The following is a 20352-nucleotide window of genomic DNA, read 5'->3' as shown; positions in this document are numbered from 1 at the left end:
CCCCCCCCCAATTATATACATCACATCTCCTGCAGGTGACCCCCCCCCCCCCATATATACATCACATTCCTCTGCAGGTGACCCACCCCCCCCCCCATCTATATACATCACATCTCCTGCAGGTGACCCCCCTCCCCCCATTATATATATATATCACATCCTCCTGAAGGTGACCCCCTCCCACCATTATATATATATATATTATATCTATATATATATATATATATATACTCACATCTCCTGCAGGTAAACCCCCCCCATTATATATCACACTCTCCTGCAGGTGACCCCCTCCCCCCATTATATATATATATATATATATATCACATCTCCTGCAGGTGACCCCCCCCCCCCCCCATTATATATATATATCCACATCTCCTGCAGGTGACCCCCTCCCCCATTATATATATATATATATCACATCTCCTGCAGGTGACCCCCCTCCCCCCATTATATATATATCACCTCTCTGCAGGGCACCCCCTCCCCCATTATATCTATATATATCACATCTCCTGCAGGTGACCCCCCTCCCCCCCCATTATATATATATATATTACATCTCCTGCAGGTGACCCCCTCCCCCCATTATATATATATATATCACATCTCCTGCAGGTGACCCCCTCCCCCCATTATATATATATCACATCTCCTGCAGGTGACCCCCTCCCCCCATTATATATATATATCACATCTCCTGCAGGTGACCCCCCCCCCCATTATATATATATCACATCTCCTGCAGGTGACCCCCCCCCCCCCATTATATATATATATATATCACATCTCCTGCAGGTGACCCCCCCCCATTATATATATCACATCTCCTGCAGGTGACCCCTCCCCCCATTATATATATATATCACGTCCTCCTGCAGGTGACCCCCTCCCCCCCATTATATATAGATATATATATCACATCTCCTGCAGGTGACCCCCCTCCCATATATATAATCACATCTCCTGCAGGTGACCCCCTCCCCCCATTATATATATATATATCACATCTCCTGCAGGTGACCCCCCCCCCCCATTATATATATATATATATCACATCTCCTGCAGGTGACCCCCCCCCCCCCATTATATATATATCACATCTCCTGCAGGTGACCCCCTCCCCCCATTATATATATATATATATATATATATCACATCTCCTGCAGGTGACCCCCTCCCCCCCATTATATATATATCACATCTCCTGCAGGTGACCCCCTCCCCCCATTATATATATATATATCACATCTCCTGCAGGTGACCCCCTCCCCCCCATTATATATATATATATCACATCTCCTGCAGGTGACCCCCTCCCCCCATTATATATATATATATATCACATCTCCTGCAGGTGACCCCCTCCCCCCATTATATATATATCACATCTCCTGCAGGTGACCCCCTCCCCCCATTATATATATATCACATCTCCTGCAGGTGACCCCCTCCCCCATTATATATATATCACATCTCCTGCAGGTGACCCCCCCCCCCCATTATATATATATCACATCTCCTGCAGGTGACCCCCCTCCCCCCATTATATATATATCACATCGCCTGCAGGTGACCCCCTCCCCCCATTATATATCACATCTCCTGCAGGTGACCCCCTCGCCCCATTATATATATATATATATATCACATCTACTGCAGGTGACCCCCTCCCCCCATTATATATATATATCACATCTCCTGCAGGTGACCCCCTCCCCCCATTATATATATATCACGTCTCCTGCAGGTGACCCCCTCCCCCCATTATATATATATATATATATCACGTCTCCTGCAGGTGACCCCCTCCCCCCATTATATATATATATATCACGTCTCCTGCAGGTGACCCCCTCCCCCCATTATATATATATATCACGTCTCCTGCAGGTGACCCCCTCCCCCCATTATATATATATATATCACGTCTCCTGCAGGTGACCCCCCCCCCCATTATATATATATATATATCACATCTCCTGCAGGTGACCCCCTCCCCCCATTATATATATATATATATATATATATATATATATATCACATCTCCTGCAGGTGACCCCCTCCCCCCATTATATAAATATCACATCTCCTGCAGGTGACCCCCTCCCCCCATTATATATATATATATCACGTCTCCTGCAGGTGACCCCCTCCCCCCATTATATATATATATCACGTCTCCTGCAGGTGACCCCCTCCCCCCATTATATATATATATATATATATATATATATATATCACGTCTCCTGCAGGTGACCCCCTCCCCCCATTATATATATATATATATATATATCACGTCTCCTGCAGGTGACCCCCTCCCCCCATTATATATATATATATATATCACATCTCCTGCAGGTGACCCCCTCCCCCCATTATATATATATATCACATCTCCTGCAGGTGACCCCCTCCCCCCATTATATATATATCACATCTCCTGCAGGTGACCCCCCCCATTATATATATATAACATCTCCTGCAGGTGACCCCCCCATTATATATATATATATCACGTCTCCTGCAGGTGACCCCCCCATTATATATATATATCACATCTCCTGCAGGTGACCCCCTCCCCCCATTATATATATATCACATCTCCTGCAGGTGACCCCCCCATTATATATATATATATCACGTCTCCTGCAGGTGACCCCCTCCCCCCATTATATATATATCACATCTCCTGCAGGTGACCCCCTCCCCCCCATTATATATATATCACGTCTCCTGCAGGTGACCCCCTCCCCCCATTATATATATATCACATCTCCTGCAGGTGACCCCCTCCCCCCATTATATATATATCACGTCTCCTGCAGGTGACCCCCTCCCCCCATTATATATATATCACATCTCCTGCAGGTGACCCCCCCATTATATATATATATATATATATATATATATATATATATATATATCACATCTCCTGCAGGTGACCCCCCCATTATATATATATATATATATCACATCTCCTGCAGGTGACCCCCCCATTATATATATATATATATATATATATATATCACGTCTCCTGCAGGTGACCCCCTCCCCCCATTATATATATATATCACGTCTCCTGCAGGTGACCCCCCCATTATATATATATATCACATCCCCTGCAGGTGACCCCCTCCCCCCATTATATATATATCACATCTCCTGCAGGTGACCCCCCCATTATATATATATATATATCACATCTCCTGCAGGTGACCCCCTCCCCCCATTATATATATATATATCACATCTCCTGCAGGTGACCCCCTCCCCCCATTATATATATATATATATCACGTCTCCTGCAGGTGACCCCCCCCATTATATATATCACATCTCCTGCAGGTGACCCCCTCCCCCCATTATATATATATATCACGTCTCCTGCAGGTGACCCCCTCCCCCCATTATATATATATATATATCACATCTCCTGCAGGTGACCCCCCCATTATATATATATCACATCTCCTGCAGGTGACCCCCTCCCCCCATTATATATATATATATATATCACATCTCCTGCAGGTGACCCCCTCCCCCCATTATATATATATATATATCACATCTCCTGCAGGTGACCCCCCCATTATATATATATCACATCTCCTGCAGGTGACCCCCTCCCCCCCATTATATATATATATCACGTCTCCTGCAGGTGACCCCCCCATTATATATATATATATATATATCACGTCTCCTGCAGGTGACCCCCTCCCCCCATTATATATATATATCACGTCTCCTGCAGGTGACCCCCCCATTATATATATATATATATATCACGTCTCCTGCAGGTGACCCCCTCCCCCCATTATATATATATATCACGTCTCCTGCAGGTGACCCCCCCCATTATATATATATATATATATATCACATCTCCTGCAGGTGACCCCCTCCCCCCATTATATATATATATCACATCTCCTGCAGGTGACCCCCTCCCCCCATTATATATATATATATATCACGTCTCCTGCAGGTGACCCCCCCCCCATTATATATATATATATATCACGTCTCCTGCAGGTGACCCCCTCCCCCCATTATATATATATATCACGTCTCCTGCAGGTGACCCCCTCCCCCCATTATATATATATATCACATCTCCTGCAGGTGACCCCCTCCCCCCCATTATATATATATCACATCTCCTGCAGGTGACCCCCTCCCCCCATTATATATATATATATCACATCTCCTGCAGGTGACCCCCTCCCCCCATTATATATATATATATCACATCTCCTGCAGGTGACCCCCTCCCCCCCATTATATATATATATATCACATCTCCTGCAGGTGACCCCCTCCCCCCATTATATATATATATATATATCACATCTCCTGCAGGTGACCCCCTCCCCCCATTATATATATATATCACATCTCCTGCAGGTGACCCCCTCCCCCCATTATATATATATATATCACATCTCCTGCAGGTGACCCCCTCCCCCCCATTATATATATATATATTACATCTCCTGCAGGTGACCCCCTCCCCCCATTATATATATATCACGTCTCCTGCAGGTGACCCCCTCCCCCCATTATATATATATATATATATCACGTCTCCTGCAGGTGAGTCCCGGTATGACAGTCTCTCTGGACGCTTGCCGGTCACTCCCGGTACATGTGCGGTGTGTATTGTGTTCCGGTGTCGCCCCCCGGTGCCGGGTCTCCCCGCTGTCGCTCTCACCTGCCCCCCGCTCTCTCCGTCCTCTCAGCAGCTCCCCGACTCCATCTTGCTCCGCTCTGAAGGTGCAGAGCTCTGGCCCCGCCCTCTCTCCAGTGCGCAGGCGCTCTTCCAGGCATGCCGGGATATGTAGTACTGGGCTGCTTAGGCTTTCTTCCTGGATACGTGACGGGACTTGTAGTGAGCTGCCGCTTTTTATTCCATAGCAACAAGGACAGCCAGACTACAGTTCCCAGCATCCTCCTCAGACTGCTTTACCATCCCTAAGATGGAACTCAACGCTGACATCTAGAGGCAGATTGTGGGAAGTGCAACTAGTATAGTAATAACGGCAGGTGGAGGACACCCGAGAAGAGCCTGGAGGAGAGAGGAGCACCGGGACAGGAGAGAGAAGAGCCTGGAGAAGAGAGGAGCCCCGCGACAAGAGAGAGAAGAGCCTGGAGGAGAGAGGAGCCCCGTGACAAGAGAGAGAAGAGCCTGGAGGAGAGAGGAGCCCCGTGACAGGAGAGAGAAGAGCCTGGAGGAGAGAGGAGCCCCGTGACAGGAGAGAGAAGAGCCTGGAGGAGAGAGGAGCCCCGTGACAAGAGAGAGAAGAGCCTGGAGGAGAGAGGAGCCCCGGGACAGGAGAGAGAAGAGCCTGGAGGAGAAAGGAGCCCCGGGACAGGAGAGAGAAGAGCCTGGAGGAGAGAGGAGCACCGGGACAGGAGAGAGAAGAGCCTGGAGAAGAGAGGAGCCCCGCGACAAGAGAGAGAAGAGCCTGGAGGAGAGAGGAGCACCGGGACAGGAGAGAGAAGAGCCTGGAGGAGAGAGGAGCCCCGCGACAAGAGAGAGAAGAGCCTGGAGGAGAGAGGAGCCCCGGGACAGGAGAGAGAAGAGCCTGGAGGAGAGAGGAGCCCCGCGACAAGAGAGAGAAGAGCCTGAAGGAGAGAGGAGCCCTGGGACAGGAGAGAGAAGAGCCTGGAGGAGAGAGGAGCACCGGGACAGGAGAGAGAAGAGCCTGGAGGAGAGAGGAGCCCCAAGATGGGAGAGAGAAAAGCCTGGAGGAGAGAAGAGCCTGGGGGTGAGAGGAGCCCTGGGATGAGAGGGAGAAGGGCCTGGAGGTGAGAGGAGCCCCGAGATGGGAGAGAGAAGAGCTTGGAGGAGAGAGGAGCCCCGGGATGGGAGAGAGAAGAGCTTGGAGGAGAGAGGAGCCCCGGGATGGGAGAGAGAAGAGCCTGGAGGAGAGAGGAGCCCCGAGATGGATGAGAGAAGAGCCTGGAGGAGAGAGGAGCCCCGAGATGGATGAGAGAAGAGCCTGGAGGAGAGAGGAGCCCCGGTACAAGAGAGAGAGAAGAGCCTGGAGAAGAAAGGAGCCCCGGGACAGGAGAGAGAAGAACCTGGAGTAGAGAGGAGCCCCAGGACAGGAGAGAGAAGAACCTGGAGTAGAGAGGAGCCCCAGGACGGGAGAGAGAAGAGCCTGGAGAAGAGAGGAGCCCCAGTACAAGAGAGAGAAGAGCCTGGAGGAGAGAGGAGCCCCAGGACGGGAGGAAGAAGAGCCTGGAGGAGAGAGGAGCCCCAGGACGGGAGACAGAAGGAGAAGCAGCCAGTACTGAAGGCCTACTTATCCTATCTAGGTAACTGGGAAACTTCGGACACCTAGCTACACCCAGATAACCATGGCTGGGGCTTGTGCTACCCTACTGGGACGGGTTTTACGATACCAGAGGACAGAAGGTGGTCAGACACAGTCTATACACTAGTACAGGTAACGTTCCACGAAGATATCTCCAGGTTCCGGCAGAGTACATAGCTACACTGGGTTCGGGCTCCTCTGGCCAACTTCTCTCCTACTCTACAGGCACCGCTACAACTACCTCTCTTACTGCTCTCAAGCATCTCCTCCAAGCACTAAGGTTCAGCAGTCAAGAGTGTATCAAGATTTATTTACTTGTGAAAAAGTGTACTGTTATACTGAAAAGCCTTACAGTAAAGCTGTTCTATTTTTATACTACGAATGGGACTCTGTCATCTTCCGGGTGGGTCAGTTGCCACTCAGGACTCACGTGACAAGAGCCCAAGGGACCCTCAGCAACCTGGCAGGTTACAGACCATTTGGGCAACACAGCCAGCCATACAACAAGCAGGTATCAACATCACACCTGTGTGCTGGACAAGCCCTGGCCTCACGACACTAACATCACCGGAGCAGCTGACAAACAACAGTACCTACATCACCTGGGGGCAAACCACAAGAGGAGAGCCTGAAAGAGAAGAGAGAGGAAACCATGAAAGAGAAGGAAGAGAGAGGAAACCCTGAAAGAGAAGGAAGAGAAGAGCCTTGAAGAAGAGGGGTAAGGAGAGTCTGGAAGAAGAAAGGAGAGAAGAGCCTGGAAGAGAAGAAAGAGGAAAGCCTGAAAGAGAAGGAAGAGAAGAGCCTGGAAGAAAAAGGGAGAGAAGAGCCTGGAAGAAGAGGGGTAAGGAGAGTCTGGAAGAAGAAGGGAGAGAAGAGCCTGGAAGAGAAGAAAGAGGAATGCCTGAAAGAGAAGGAAGAGAAGAGCCTGGAAGAAGAAGGGAAATGAGAGCCTGGAAGAGAAAGGAAGAGGAGGTGAGGGCCTGGTAGAGGAAGGGAAATGAGAGTCTGGTAGAGGAAGGGAGAGGGGAGCCTGGAAGAGGAGGAAGGGACAGAAGAAACTGGAAGAGGAGAGCCTGGAGGAGGAAGGGAGAGGAGAGCCTGGAAAAGGAAGGGAGAGGAGAGCCTGGAAGAGGAAGGGAGAGGAGAATCTGGAAGAGGAAGGGAGTGGAGAGCCTGGAAGAGGAAGGGAGAGTAGAGCCTTGAAGAGGAGGAAGGGACAGAAGAAACTGGAAGAGGAGAGCCTGGAGGAGGAAGGGAGAGGAGAGCCTGGAAAAGGAAGGGAGAGGAGAGCCTGGAAGAGGAAGGGAGAGGAGAGCCTGGGAGAGGAAGGGAGAGGAGAGCCTGGAAGAGGAAGGGAGAGGAGAGCCTGGGAGAGGAGAGCCTGGAAGAGGAAGGGAGAGGAGAATCTGGAAAAGGAAGGGAGAGGAGAGCCTGGAAGAGGAACGGAGAGGAGAGCCTGCAAGAGAAGAGCCTGGAGGAGGGAGGGAGAGGAGAGTCTGGAAGAGAAGGGAGAGGAGAGCCTTGAGGAGGAAGGGTGAGGAGAGCCTGGAAGACGAGGGAGAGGAGAGGCTTGAGGAGGAAGTAAGAGGAGAGCCTGGAAGAGGAAGGAGAGGAAAAACTGGAAGATGAGAGCCAGGAGGAGGAAGGGTGAGGAGAGCCTGGAAGAGGAGGTGAGGGCCTGGAAAAGGAAGGGAGAGGAGAGCCTGGGAGAGGAAGGGAGAGGAGAGCCTTGAGGAGGAAGGGAGAGGAAAAACTGGAAGAGGAGAGCAAGGAGGGGGAAGGGTGAGGAAAAACTGGAAGAGGAGAGCCAGGAGGGGGAAGGGTGAGGAGAGCCTGTAAGAGGAAGGAAGAGGAGAGCCTGGAGGAGGAAGGGACAGGAGAGCCTGGAACAGGTTGGAGAGGAGAGCCTGGAAGAGGAAGGGAGAGGAGAGCCTGGAAGAGGAAGGGAGAGGAGAGCCTGGAAGAGGAAGGGACAGGACTGCCTGGAAGAGGTTGGAGAGGAGAGCCTGGAAGAGGTTGGAGAGGAGAGCCTGGAGGAGGAAGGGAGAGGAGAGCCTGGAGGAGGAAGGGACAGGAGAGCCTGGAAGAGGTTGGAGAGGAGAGCCTGGAAGAGGTTGGAGAGGAGAGCCTGGAAGAGGTTGGAGAGGAGAGCCTGGAAGAGGAAGGGAGAGGAGAGCCTGGAAGAGGAAGGGACAGGACTGCCTGGAAGAGGTTGGAGAGGAGAGCCTGGAAGAGGAAGGGAGAGGAGAGCCTGGAGGAGGAAGGGAGAGGAGAGCCTGGAGGAGGAAGGGAGAGGAGAGCCTGGAGGAGGAAGGGACAGGAGAGCCTGGAGGATGTTAGTGATGACTACATCTTCCATGCTGTTCTCCTCTGTTAGTTCGTAGTCCAGGAGGTTGGGAGTAGTTGATGGAACGTTTTATGGTTTTTATGGAAAGTTATGAGCTCTTGTTCGGAGCGGGTCCAGGGGGTTTGGCGGATGTGGTGACATTCTGCTGCCCATAGCACTTCCCGTACAGGAGAGGGATTACTACAGGTTAGTAGCGGACTGGTCCCGCATTTGCCCCGGTGTGGACAACCTCTTTCAAGGGGTACTCCAGCACTTTTTTCTTTCTTTCCAATCAACTGATCTCAGAAAATTATATATATTTGTAATTTACTTCTATTTAAAAACCTCCAGTCTTCCAGTACTTATCAGCTGCTGTATGTCCTACAGGAAGTGGTGTATTCTCTCCAGTCTGACACAGTGCTCTCTGTTGCCACCTCTGTCCATGTCAGGAACTGTCCAGAGCAGCAGCAAATCCCCATAGAAAACCTCTCCTGCTCTGGACAGTTCCTGACATGGACAGAGGTGGCAGCAGAGAGCACTGTGTTAGACTGGAGAGAATACACCACTTCCTGCAGGACATACAGCAGCTGATAAGTACTGGAAGACTGGAGGTAAATTACAAATCTGTCCGGAGTACCCCTTTGACAATTCCTGCCCTTCACCCAGAGACTGAAGGAGCCGGGGTGGGCACTGGCCATCCTGGAGACGCCTTTGAAGCCTCTTGTAGATGTGTGGCTTGTGTTCTGCGCTGTGCCAGGTGCGGGGTCACATGACATGCTCGGGGACTGCAGTAATGATCAGGCGTGGCGCGGAGCTGGCGCTCATTAGCTGCAGTTGTGGCTCTTTAGGTCCTCGCTTCCGGGCTCAGGTGCGTCGTGCCTCCCCGGGGGCCCCGGCTGCCTGGGCTCCGTTACTAAGGTTCACCTGAGCCTCGGGTGTGACACGACGCCTGCAGCTCAGACACAGCACGTCGCAGGACCCCCACCCAGCCGCAGCCATGGACACCCTGACCCAGATGATGTCCCACCGAGCCGAGAGGATGGAGAAGGAGGAGATCAAGGCCTGGACCAAGCCCCTAGAGAACACCGACAACCCCAGGTATGAGGGGCCAATGCGGCGGCCATGGCAGCGCCCATGTGGGTGGCTTTATACAGTCATCACCCGTTCCTGTGTTGTTGTCATTGACTGAGAACATTCATACTTCTACAGCTGAAGGTTTGTCACAGTGTGTCACTGGTGATAGTGGTACCGTACACTGTAACAAACCCTCAGCTGTAATGTAGCGGAGAGGCGTTGTAGTCGCTGACCCCTGCTTATCCTTGCAGCACCCAGAAGCGGGCGTGGATCCTGGACCCGGCCGGCACCTGGTACTACGTCTGGCTCAACATCATGATCGTCCCCATCACTTATAACTGGGTGGTCATCATCTGCAGGTACTCAGGACGCACACGATTAATAAAGTTTCATTAATAGATGCAGGGGAGTTGCCCGAGCAACCAATCCAGTCACAGCTATTGTTTAGTACAGGTGGAAAATGATTGGTTGATATGGTTGAGAACCAGTGTGTAGGACAAAGCCACCATCTTGTGTCTGCAAAAAACTTTATTGACACAAAGCTCAAGACAGACTGCCCCACAGACAGAAGAGGGAGACAAAGGAGGAGAGAGGGGCACCTGAGGAGGGAGGGGCCACAAACACCTGGGGAGGGACAAGCCATAGACACCTTAGGAGGAAGGAGCCACAAACACCTGAGGAGGGAAGAGCCACATACACCTGAGGAGGGAAGAGCCACATACACCTGGGGAGGGAAGAGCCACATACACCTGAGGAAGGAGCCGTAGACACCTAAGAAGGGAGGAGCCATAGACACCTGAGGAGGGAGGGGCCACAAACACCTGAGGAGGGACAAGCCATAGACACCTTAGGAGGAAGGAGCCACAAACACCTGAGGAGGGAAGAGCCACATACACCTGAGGAGGGAAGAGCCACATACACCTGAGGAGGGAAGAGCCACATACACCTGAGGAGGGACAAGCCATAGACACCTGAGGAGGGGAGGACAACAAACACCTGAGGAGGGAGGAGCCACATACACCTGAGGAGGGAAGAGCCACATACACCTGAGGAGGGAAGAGCCACATACACCTGAGGAGGGAGGAGCCACAAACACCTGAGGAGGGAAGAGCCACATACACCTGAGGAGGGAAGAGCCACATACACCTGAGGAGGGAAGAGCCACATACACCTGAGGAGGGACAAGCCATAGACACCTGAGGAGGGGAGGACAACAAACACCTGAGGAGGGAGGAGCCACATACACCTGAGGAGGGAAGAGCCACATACACCTGAGGAGGGAAGAGCCACATACACCTGAGGAGGGAGGAGCCACAAACACCTGAGGAGGGACAAGCCATAGACACCTTAGGAGGAAGGAGCCACAAACACCTGAGGAGGGAGGAGCCACATACACCTGAGGAGGGACAAGCCATAGACACCTTAGGAGGAAGGAGCCATAGACACCTGAGGAGGGAGGGGCCACAAACACCTGAGGAGGGAAGAGCCACATACACCTGAGGAAGGAGCCGTAGACACCTGAGGAGGGAGGAGCCATAGACACCTTAGGAGGAAGGAGCCGTAGACACCTTAGGAGGAAGGAGCCACAAACACCTGAGGAGGGAAGAGCCACATACACCTGAGGAGGGAGGGGCCACAAACACCTGAGGAGGGACAAGCCATAGACACCTGAGGAGGGAAGAGCCACATACACCTGAGGAGGGGAGGACAACAAACACCTGAGGAGGGAGGGGCCACATACACCTGAGGAGGGGAGGACAACAAACACCTGAGGAGGGAGGGGCCACATACACCTGAGGAGGGGAGGACAACAAACACCTGAGGAGGGAGGGGCCACAAACACCTGAGGAGGGACAAGCCATAGACACCTTAGGAGGAAGGAGCCACAAACACCTGAGGAGGGAAGAGCCACATACACCTGAGGAAGGAGCCTTAGACACCTGAGGAGGGAGGAGCCATAAACACCTTAGGAGGAAGGAGCCGTAGACACCTGAGGAGGGAGGAGCCATAGACACCTGAGGAGGGAGGAGCCACAAACACCTGAGGAGGGAAGAGCCACATACACCTGAGGAAGGAGGGGCCACAAACACCTGAGGAGGGACAAGCCAGAGACACCTTAGGAGGAAGGAGCCACAAACACCTGAGGAGGGGAGGACAACAAACACCTGAGGAGGGGAGGACAACAAACACCTGAGGAGGGGAGGACAACAAACACCTGAGGAGGGAGGGGCCACAAACACCTGAGGAAGGAGGGGCCACACACACCTGAGGAGGGAAGAGCGACATACACCTGAGGAGGGAGGAGCCATAGACACCTGAGGAAGGAGGGGCCACAAACACCTGAGAAGGGACAGGCCATAGACACCTTAGGAGGAAGGAGCCGTAGACACCTGAGGGGGGAAGAGCCACATACACCTGAGGAGGGAGGGGCCACATACACCTGAGGAGGGGAGGACAACAAACACCTGAGGAGGGAGGGGCCACAAACACCTGAGAAGGGACAAGCCATAGACACCTTAGGAGGGAGGAGCCACATATACCTGAGGAGGGAGGAGCCATAGACACCTGAGGAGGGAGGAGCCATAGACACCTGAGGAGGGAGAGAGGAGCCATAGACACCTGAGGAGGGAAGAGCCACAAACACCTGAAGAGGGAGGGGCCACAAACACCTGAGAAGCATGGAGCCAGAGACACCTGAGGAGGGAGGAGCCACAAACACCTGAGGAGGGAGGGGCCACAAACACCTGAGAAGGAAGGAGCCAGAGACACCTGAGGAGGGAGGAGCCATAGTACCTGAGGAGGGAGAGAGGAGCCATAGACACCTGAGGAGGGAGGGAGGAGCCATAGACACCTGAATAGGAAGGAGCCATAGACACCTTAGGAGGGAGGAGCCACAAACAACTGAGAAGGGACGAGCCACAGACACCTTAGGAGGGAGGAGCCATAGACACCTGAGGAGGGAGGAGCCATAGACACCTGAGGAGGGAGGAGCCATAGACACCTGAGGAGGGAGGGTACACAAACACTTGAGAATGGAGGGGCCACAAACAGCTTAGGAGGGAGGAGCCATAGACACCTGAGGAGGGAGGAGCCATAGACACCTGAGGAGGGAGGGTACACAAACACTTGAGAATGGAGGGGCCACAAACAACTTAGGAGGGAGGAGCCATAGACACCTGAGGGGGGGAGGACAACAAACACCTGAGGAGGGAAGAGCCACAAACACCTGAGGGAGGAGGAGCCATATTCATATAATATAGGAGGGGCCAGAAACATCTGATGTGGGAGGTGCCAGAGACACCTGAGGATGGAGGGTCCAGGGGAACCTGGGAAGGGAAGAGCCATAGACACCTCAGGAGGGAGGAGCCATATACATGAGGAGGGAGGAGCCATAGACACCTGAGGACGGAGGAGCCATAGACACCTGAGGAGGGAGGAGCCATGGACACCTGGGGAGAGAGGAGCCATAGACACCTGAGGAGGGAGGAGCCATAGACAACTGAGGAGGGAGGGGCCATGGACACCTGAGGAGAGAGGAGCCATAGACACCTGAGGAGGGAGAAGCCATAGACACCTGAGGAGGGAGGAGCCATAGACAACTGAGGAGGGAGGGGCCATGGACACCTGAGGAGGGAGGGGCCATGAACACATGAGGAGGGAGAAGCCATAGACAACTGAGGAGGGAGGGGCCATGAACACATGAGGAGGGAGGAGCCATAGACACTTGAGGAGAGAGGGGCAAGGGACACCTGAGGAGGGAGGGGCCAGAGGAACTTCCCAGCAGGATGAGTGAGCACTCCATGTCACCCCAGCAAGATGAGTGAGCGCTCCATCTTTCCCCAGCAACATTAGTGAGCGCTCCATCTTTCCCCAGCAGGATGAGTGAGCACTCCATCTCTCCCCAGCAGGATGACTGAGCGCTCCACATCTCCCCAGCAGGATGACTGAGCGCTCCACATCTCCCCAGCAGGATGAGTGAGCGCTCGATGTCTCCCCAGCAGGATGAGTGAGCGCTCGATGTCCCCCCAGCAGGATGAGTGAGCACTCCATGTCCCCCCAGCAGGATGAGTGAGCGCTCCATCTCTCCCCAGCAGGATGAGTGAGCGCTCCATGTCTCCCCAGCAGGATGAGTGAGCGCTCCATCTCTCCCCAGCAGGATGAGTGAGCGCTCCATGTCCCCCCAGCAGGATGAGTGAGCGCTCCATCTCTCTCCAGGTCCTGCTTCACTGAGATGCAGTACGAGTACCTCCCAGTCTGGTTGTGTCTGGATTACCTGTGTGACATCCTCTACATCATGGACATAGTGGCCAACTTCCATACAGGTGCGTCATGTTGCATTATGGGTAAGACATGATGTAAGAGCAGAATTGTGAATGTAGCGACATGATGTAACAGCAGAATAGTGAGTGCAGCTCTGGAGGATGAGATGATGTAACAGCAGAATAGTGAGTGCCGGTCTGGAGGATGAGACATGATGTAACAGCAGAATAGTGAGTGCAGCTCTGGAGGATGAGACATGATGTAACAGCAGAATAGTGAGTGCAGCTCTGGAGGATGAGACATGATGTAAGAGCAGAATAGTGAGTGCAGCTCTGGAGGATGAGACATGATGTAACAGCAGAATAGTGAGTGCAGCTCTGGAGGATGAGACATGATGTAACAGCAGAATAGTGAGTGCAGCTCTGGAGGATGAGACAGGATGTAACAGCAGAATAGTGAGTGCAGCTCTGGAGGATGAGACATGATGTAACAGCAGAATAGTGAGTGCAGCTCTGGAGGATGAGACATGATGTAACAGCAGAATAGTGAGTGCCGCTCTGGAGGATAAGACAGGATGTAAGAGCAGAATAGTGAGTGCAGCTCTGGAGGATGAGACATGATATAACAACAGAATAGTGAGTGCAGCTCTGGTGGATGAGACATGATGTAACAACAGAATAGTGAGTGCAGCTCTGGAGGATGAGACAGGATGTAACAGCAGAATAGTGAGCGCAGCTCTGGAGGATGAGACAGGATGTAACAGCAGAATAGTGAGCGCAGCTCTGGAGGATGAGACAGGATGTAACAGCAGAATAGTGAGCGCAGCTCTGGAGGATGAGACAGGATGTAACAGCAGTATAGTGAGCGCAGCTCTGGAGGATGAGACAGGATGTAACAGCAGAATAGTGAGTGCAGCTCTGGAGGATGAGACAGGATGTAACAGCAGAATAGTGAGTGCAGCTCTGGAGGATGAGACAGGATGTAACAGCAGAATAGTGAGCGCAGCTCTGGAGGATGAGACAGGATGTAACAGCAGTATAGTGAGCGCAGCTCTGGAGGATGAGACAGGATGTAACAGCAGAATAGTGAGTGCAGCTCTGGAGGATGAGATGATGTAACAGCAGAATAGTGAGTGCCGGTCTGGAGGATGAGACATGATGTAACAGCAGAATAGTGAGTGCAGCTCTGGAGGATGAGACATGATGTAACAGCAGAATAGTGAGTGCAGCTCTGGAGGATGAGACATGATGTAAGAGCAGAATAGTGAGTGCAGCTCTGGAGGATGAGACATGATGTAACAGCAGAATAGTGAGTGCAGCTCTGGAGGATGAGACATGATGTAACAGCAGAATAGTGAGTGCAGCTCTGGAGGATGAGACAGGATGTAACAGCAGAATAGTGAGTGCAGCTCTGGAGGATGAGACATGATGTAACAGCAGAATAGTGAGTGCAGCTCTGGAGGATGAGAGATGATGTAACAGCAGAATAGTGAGTGCCGCTCTGGAGGATAAGACAGGATGTAAGAGCAGAATAGTGAGTGCAGCTCTGGAGGATGAGACATGATATAACAACAGAATAGTGAGTGCAGCTCTGGTGGATGAGACATGATGTAACAACAGAATAGTGAGTGCAGCTCTGGAGGATGAGACAGGATGTAACAGCAGAATAGTGAGCGCAGCTCTGGAGGATGAGACAGGATGTAACAGCAGAATAGTGAGCGCAGCTCTGGAGGATGAGACAGGATGTAACAGCAGAATAGTGAGTGCAGCTCTGGAGGAGTTGAGTAGTATATAAGGCGTGATATGATGTGAGTGATGATATACGGGGTCACATCCCGTGATGAATCTGTAATCTCCCGGCAGGTTTCTTGCAGGAAGGAATCCTGGTTACTGATCGGGGTCTGATCGCCGGTCACTATGTGCGCTCCTCCAGGTTCCGCTGGGATCTGTTGTCCATTCTCCCCACAGACTTCCTGTACTTCAGATTGGGCATCCACACTCCGGCCGTCCGAGTCAATCGCTTCCTCCGCTTCCATCGTCTCTTCGAGTCCTTTGACCGGACGGAGACGCGGATCCCGTACCCCAACGTCTTCCGGATCTGTAAGCTGATGGCCTACATCTTCGTGGTCATTCACTGGAACAGCTGCATCTACTTTGCCCTCTCCAGTTATGTAGGGTTTGGGAAGGACGAGTGGGTGTACCCCAACATCTCAGACCCCGACTTTGGCCGCTTGGGGCGTCAGTACCTGTACAGCTTCTACTTCTCCACCCTGATCCTGACCACGGTGGGGGACATCCCCTCCCCCATGCAGGAGGAGGAGTACCTCTTCATGGTGGTGGACTTTCTCATCGCCGTCCTGGGATTTGCCACCATTATGGGGAGCATCAGCTCAGTGGTCTCCAATGTCAACAGCGCCGACAAGTCCTTCTACCCCAACTACGACCAGGTGAAGCTGTACATGAAGATGTACAAGGTGAACCGGAGCGTGAAAAAGAAGGTGATCGCCTGGCACCAGCACCTGCAGATCAATAAGAAGCTGACCAACGAGAACCAGATCCTGGAGAACCTGCCCGAGAAGCTGCGGGTGGAGGTGGCCGTCAGCGTCCACATGACCACCCTCAGCAAGGTCCAGATCTTCCAGCACTGCGAGAAGGGTCTCCTGGAGGAGCTGGTGCTCAAGCTCAAGCCTCAGGTCTACAGCCCCGGCGAGTACGTCTGCAAGAAGGGAGACATAGGCCGAGAGATGTACATCATCAAGGAGGGGAAGCTGGCCGTGGTGGCCGACGATGGCGTCACACAGTTCGCTGTCCTCGGGGCAGGCATGTACTTCGGGGAGATCAGTATCCTCAATATAAAAGGTCAGATACAGGTTATAGCTCTGTGTTCTGTATAGGAGGCGGTATTATATATATAGTTATATCCCTGTATATAGGAGGCAGTATTATAGTAGTATATTGCTGTATATAGGAGCAGTATAATAGTAGTTATATTCCTGTATATAGGAGCGGTATAATAGTAGTATATCCCTGTATATAGGAGCAGTATTATAGTAGTATATTGCTGTATATAGGAGCGGTATTATAGTAGTTATATTTCTGTATATAGGAGCGGTATTATATATATAGTTATATGCCTGTATATAGGGAGCAGTATTATAGTAGTATATTCCTGTATATAGGAGCGGTATTATATATATAGTTATATCCCTGTATATAGGAGCAGTATTATAGTAGTATATTCCTGTATATAGGAGCAGTATTATAGTAGTATATTCCTGTATATAGGAGCAGTATTATAGTAGTTATATTCCTGTATATAGGAGCAGTATTATAGTAGTTATATTCCTGTATATAGGGGCAGTATTATAGTAGTTATATTCCTGTATATAGGAGCAGTATTATAGTAGTTATATCCCTGTATATAGGAGCAGTATTATAGTAGTTATATTCCTGTATATAGGAGCAGTATTATAGTAGTTATATTCCTGTATATAAGGAGCAGTATTATAGTAGTTATATTCCTGTATATAGGAGTAGTATTATAGTAGTTATATCCCTGTATATAGGAGCAGTATTATAGTAGTATATTCCTGTATATAGGAGCAGTATTATAGTAGTTATATTCCTGTATATAGGAGCAGTATTACAGTAGTTATATTCTTGTATATAGGAGCAGTATTATAGTAGTTATATCCCTGTATATAGGAGGCAGTATTATAGTAGTTATATTCCTGTATATAGGAGCAGTATTATAGTAGTTATATTCCTGTATATAGGGAGCAGTATTATAGTAGTTATATTCCTGTATATAGGGGCAGTATTATAGTAGTTATATTCCTGTATATAGGGAGCAGTATTATAGTAGTTATATTCCTGTATATAGGAGCAGTATTATAGTAGTTATATTCCTGTATATAGGGGGCAGTATTATAGTAGTATATTCCTGTATATAGGAGCAGTATTATAGTAGTTATATTCTTGTATATAGGAGCAGTATTATAGTAGTTATATCCCTGTATATAGGAGCAGTATTATAGTAGTTATATTCCTGTATATAGGAGCAGTATTATAGTAGTATATTCCTGTATATAGGAGCAGTATTATAGTAGTTATATTCCTGTTTATAGGGGGCAGTATTATAGTAGTTATATCCCTGTATATAGGAGCAGTATTATAGTAGTTATATCCCTGTATATAGGAGCAGTATTATAGTAGTTATATTCCTGTGTATAGGAGCAGTATTATAGTAGTATATTCCTGTATATAAGAGCAGTATTATAGTAGTTATATCCTTGTATATAGGAGTAGTATTATAGTAGTTATATCCCTGTATATAGGAGCAGTATTATAGTAGTTATATCCCTGTATATAGGAGCAGTATTATAGTAGTTATATTCCTGTATATAGGGGGCAGTATTATAGTAGTTATATTCCTGTATATAGGAGCAGTATTATAGTAGTTATATCCCTGTATATAGGAGCAGTATTATAGTAGTTATATCCCTGTATATAGGAGCAGTATTATAGTAGTTATATCCCTGTATATAGGAGCAGTATTATAGTAGTTATATTCCTGTATATAGGGGGCAGTATTATAGTAGTTATATTCCTGTATATAGGAGCAGTATTATAGTAGTTATATCCCTGTATATAGGAGCAGTATTATAGTAGTATATTCCTGTATATAGGAGCAGTATTATAGTAGTATATTCTTGTATATAGGAGCAGTATTATAGTAGTTATATTCCTGTATATAGGAGCAGTATTATAGCAGTTATATTCCTGTATATAGGAGCAGTATTATAGTAGTTATATCCCTGTATATAGGAGCAGTATTATAGTAGTTATATTCCTGTATATAGGAGCAGTATTATAGTAGTTATATCCCTGTATATAGGAGCAGTATTATAGTAGTATATTACTGTATATAATAGCAGTATTATAGTAGTTATATTCCTGTATATGGGGGGGAGTATTATAGCAGTATATTCATGTATATAGGAGCAGTATTATAGTAGTATAGTCCATTAGGAGGCTGTATTATAGTAGTAATGTTCTAGTATATTCTCTTACTCTTTGCAGGTAACACATCTGGGAACCGCAGAACTGCAAACATCAAAAGCATTGGCTACTCAGATCTGTTCTGCCTCTCCAAGGAAGACCTAAAGGACGCCCTCACCGAATATCCTGATGCCAAGGCTATGCTGGAGGAGAAGGGTCGAGAAATTCTACTCAAGATGAATAAACTCGATGAGAATCTGGCCGCTCAGCTGGTGGCTAAGCAGCAAGAGATGGACAACAAGCTGAGGAGGCTGGAGGTGAACCTGGACTCTCTGCAGACCAAGCTGGCCCGGCTCCTGGCTGAGCTCGAGTCCAGCGCCGTCAAGATGTGTCAGAGGATTAAACGCTTGGAGTGGGAGATAAGTCTGTGGGAGGACGAGGAGTCTGCACAGGGGGCCAAAGATGGACAGCCATGACTAGCTCTTTGCTAACATCTGTACAACATAATGGAGGAACATGTGGCGGTCTCTAAGCTCTGGGCAGGGTCCTCAGAATGGTAGAAGATGAGCCCACCAGCAAAATAAAAACTTTACATGAGAATAAGGTCCTTGGGTAACATGGTGCTTGTTTACCTCCATCCCGAAGGCTGATGTATATGGATGTGTGCTGGCGGGTGCGGGAGCTCTGTTCCTGGCCGCTTGACCCCCTAGATTCCATCATGGTCAATAATGAATGCACCATCTAAGTGGTTAATGGAGGAAAAAAATTACATTAACAGAATATTTTTTTCAGATTTTTGGTCACCGCTTGTCAAATAAAACATGGATTATAATAATAAAAAAAAACAGTAAAAACTAAAAAACAAAAAAACAAACCCTGGCTGGTAATTACTTGTAAGTACTATCTCAGTATATATACTGTATATACTGTTTCTGTTTGGTATGGCTGTACCTGTATTGGTCCGCATAGTATCAAATCAGATTTACCACTTGGGAAACTCTGAAGATCTTGACATTTTTTACTATTTCATCCCAGAAATCCATGTCTGTATATAGTGCTGAGAAGCAGAGAGATCAGTGATCAGTATATGGATGTGCAGCCATGTCTGTATATAGTGAGAAGCAGAGAGATCAGTGATCAGTATATGGATGTGCGGCCATGTCTGTATATAGTGAGAAGCAGAGAGATCAGTGATCAGTATATGGATGTGCGGCCATGTCTGTATATAGTGAGAAGCAGAGGGATCAGTGATCAGTATATGGATGTGCGGCCATGTCTGTATATAATGAGAAGCAGAGATCAGTGATCAGTATATGGATGTGCGGCCATGTCTGTATATAGTGCTGAGAAGCAGAGATCAGTG

At 49.5% G+C, this 20352-nt stretch overlaps 2 protein-coding genes across 6 annotated transcripts in view; one reads left to right on the top strand and one right to left on the bottom strand.

The window, feature by feature from the left end:
- Positions 1-4805, bottom strand: part of FHIP1B (FHF complex subunit HOOK interacting protein 1B) — a 19611-nt gene extending 14806 nt beyond the window's left edge. For all 3 annotated transcript variants that reach the window (XM_069969309.1, XM_069969310.1, XM_069969311.1), the window contains exon 1: positions 4721-4805. The gene's annotated coding sequence lies outside the window, so the exon portion shown is untranslated. The remainder of the gene's footprint in view (positions 1-4720) is intronic.
- Positions 4806-4892: 87 nt separating this feature from the next.
- Positions 4893-19829, top strand: CNGA4 (cyclic nucleotide gated channel subunit alpha 4). Of its 3 annotated transcripts, XM_069969305.1 has the most exons (6): positions 4893-7301; positions 9322-9753; positions 9981-10088; positions 13945-14051; positions 15852-16847; positions 19071-19829. In XM_069969305.1, the coding sequence occupies exons 2-6, from the start codon at positions 9653-9655 to the stop codon at positions 19463-19465; spliced, it is 1707 nt and encodes a 568-aa protein (XP_069825406.1). In that variant the 5' UTR covers positions 4893-7301; positions 9322-9652; the 3' UTR covers positions 19466-19829. The 3 variants fall into 3 exon arrangements, with proteins under 3 accessions (XP_069825406.1, XP_069825407.1, XP_069825409.1); XM_069969306.1 differs by lacking the exon at positions 9322-9753; XM_069969308.1 differs by lacking the exons at positions 4893-7301; positions 9322-9753 and having other exon boundaries at positions 10019-10088; positions 13883-14051.
- The last annotated feature ends 523 nt before the right edge of the window (positions 19830-20352 follow it).

The sequence above is a fragment of the Dendropsophus ebraccatus genome, chromosome 5, assembly GCF_027789765.1.
Source record: "Dendropsophus ebraccatus isolate aDenEbr1 chromosome 5, aDenEbr1.pat, whole genome shotgun sequence".
Classification (NCBI taxonomy): Eukaryota; Metazoa; Chordata; class Amphibia; order Anura; family Hylidae; genus Dendropsophus; species Dendropsophus ebraccatus.
This window is presented reverse-complemented; position numbering and strand designations above follow the sequence as displayed.

Bases quoted from the DNA above. Each gene is read 5' to 3' on its own strand.
- CNGA4 (XM_069969305.1), top strand. From the start codon at position 9,653: ATGGACACCCTGACCCAGATGATGTCCCACCGAGCCGAGAGGATGGAG. The intron at 9,754-9,980 runs GTATGAGGGGCC...TTATCCTTGCAG, and splicing joins GAGAACACCGACAACCCCAG to CACCCAGAAGCGGGCGTGGA. The intron at 16,848-19,070 runs GTCAGATACAGG...TACTCTTTGCAG, and splicing joins CAGTATCCTCAATATAAAAG to GTAACACATCTGGGAACCGC.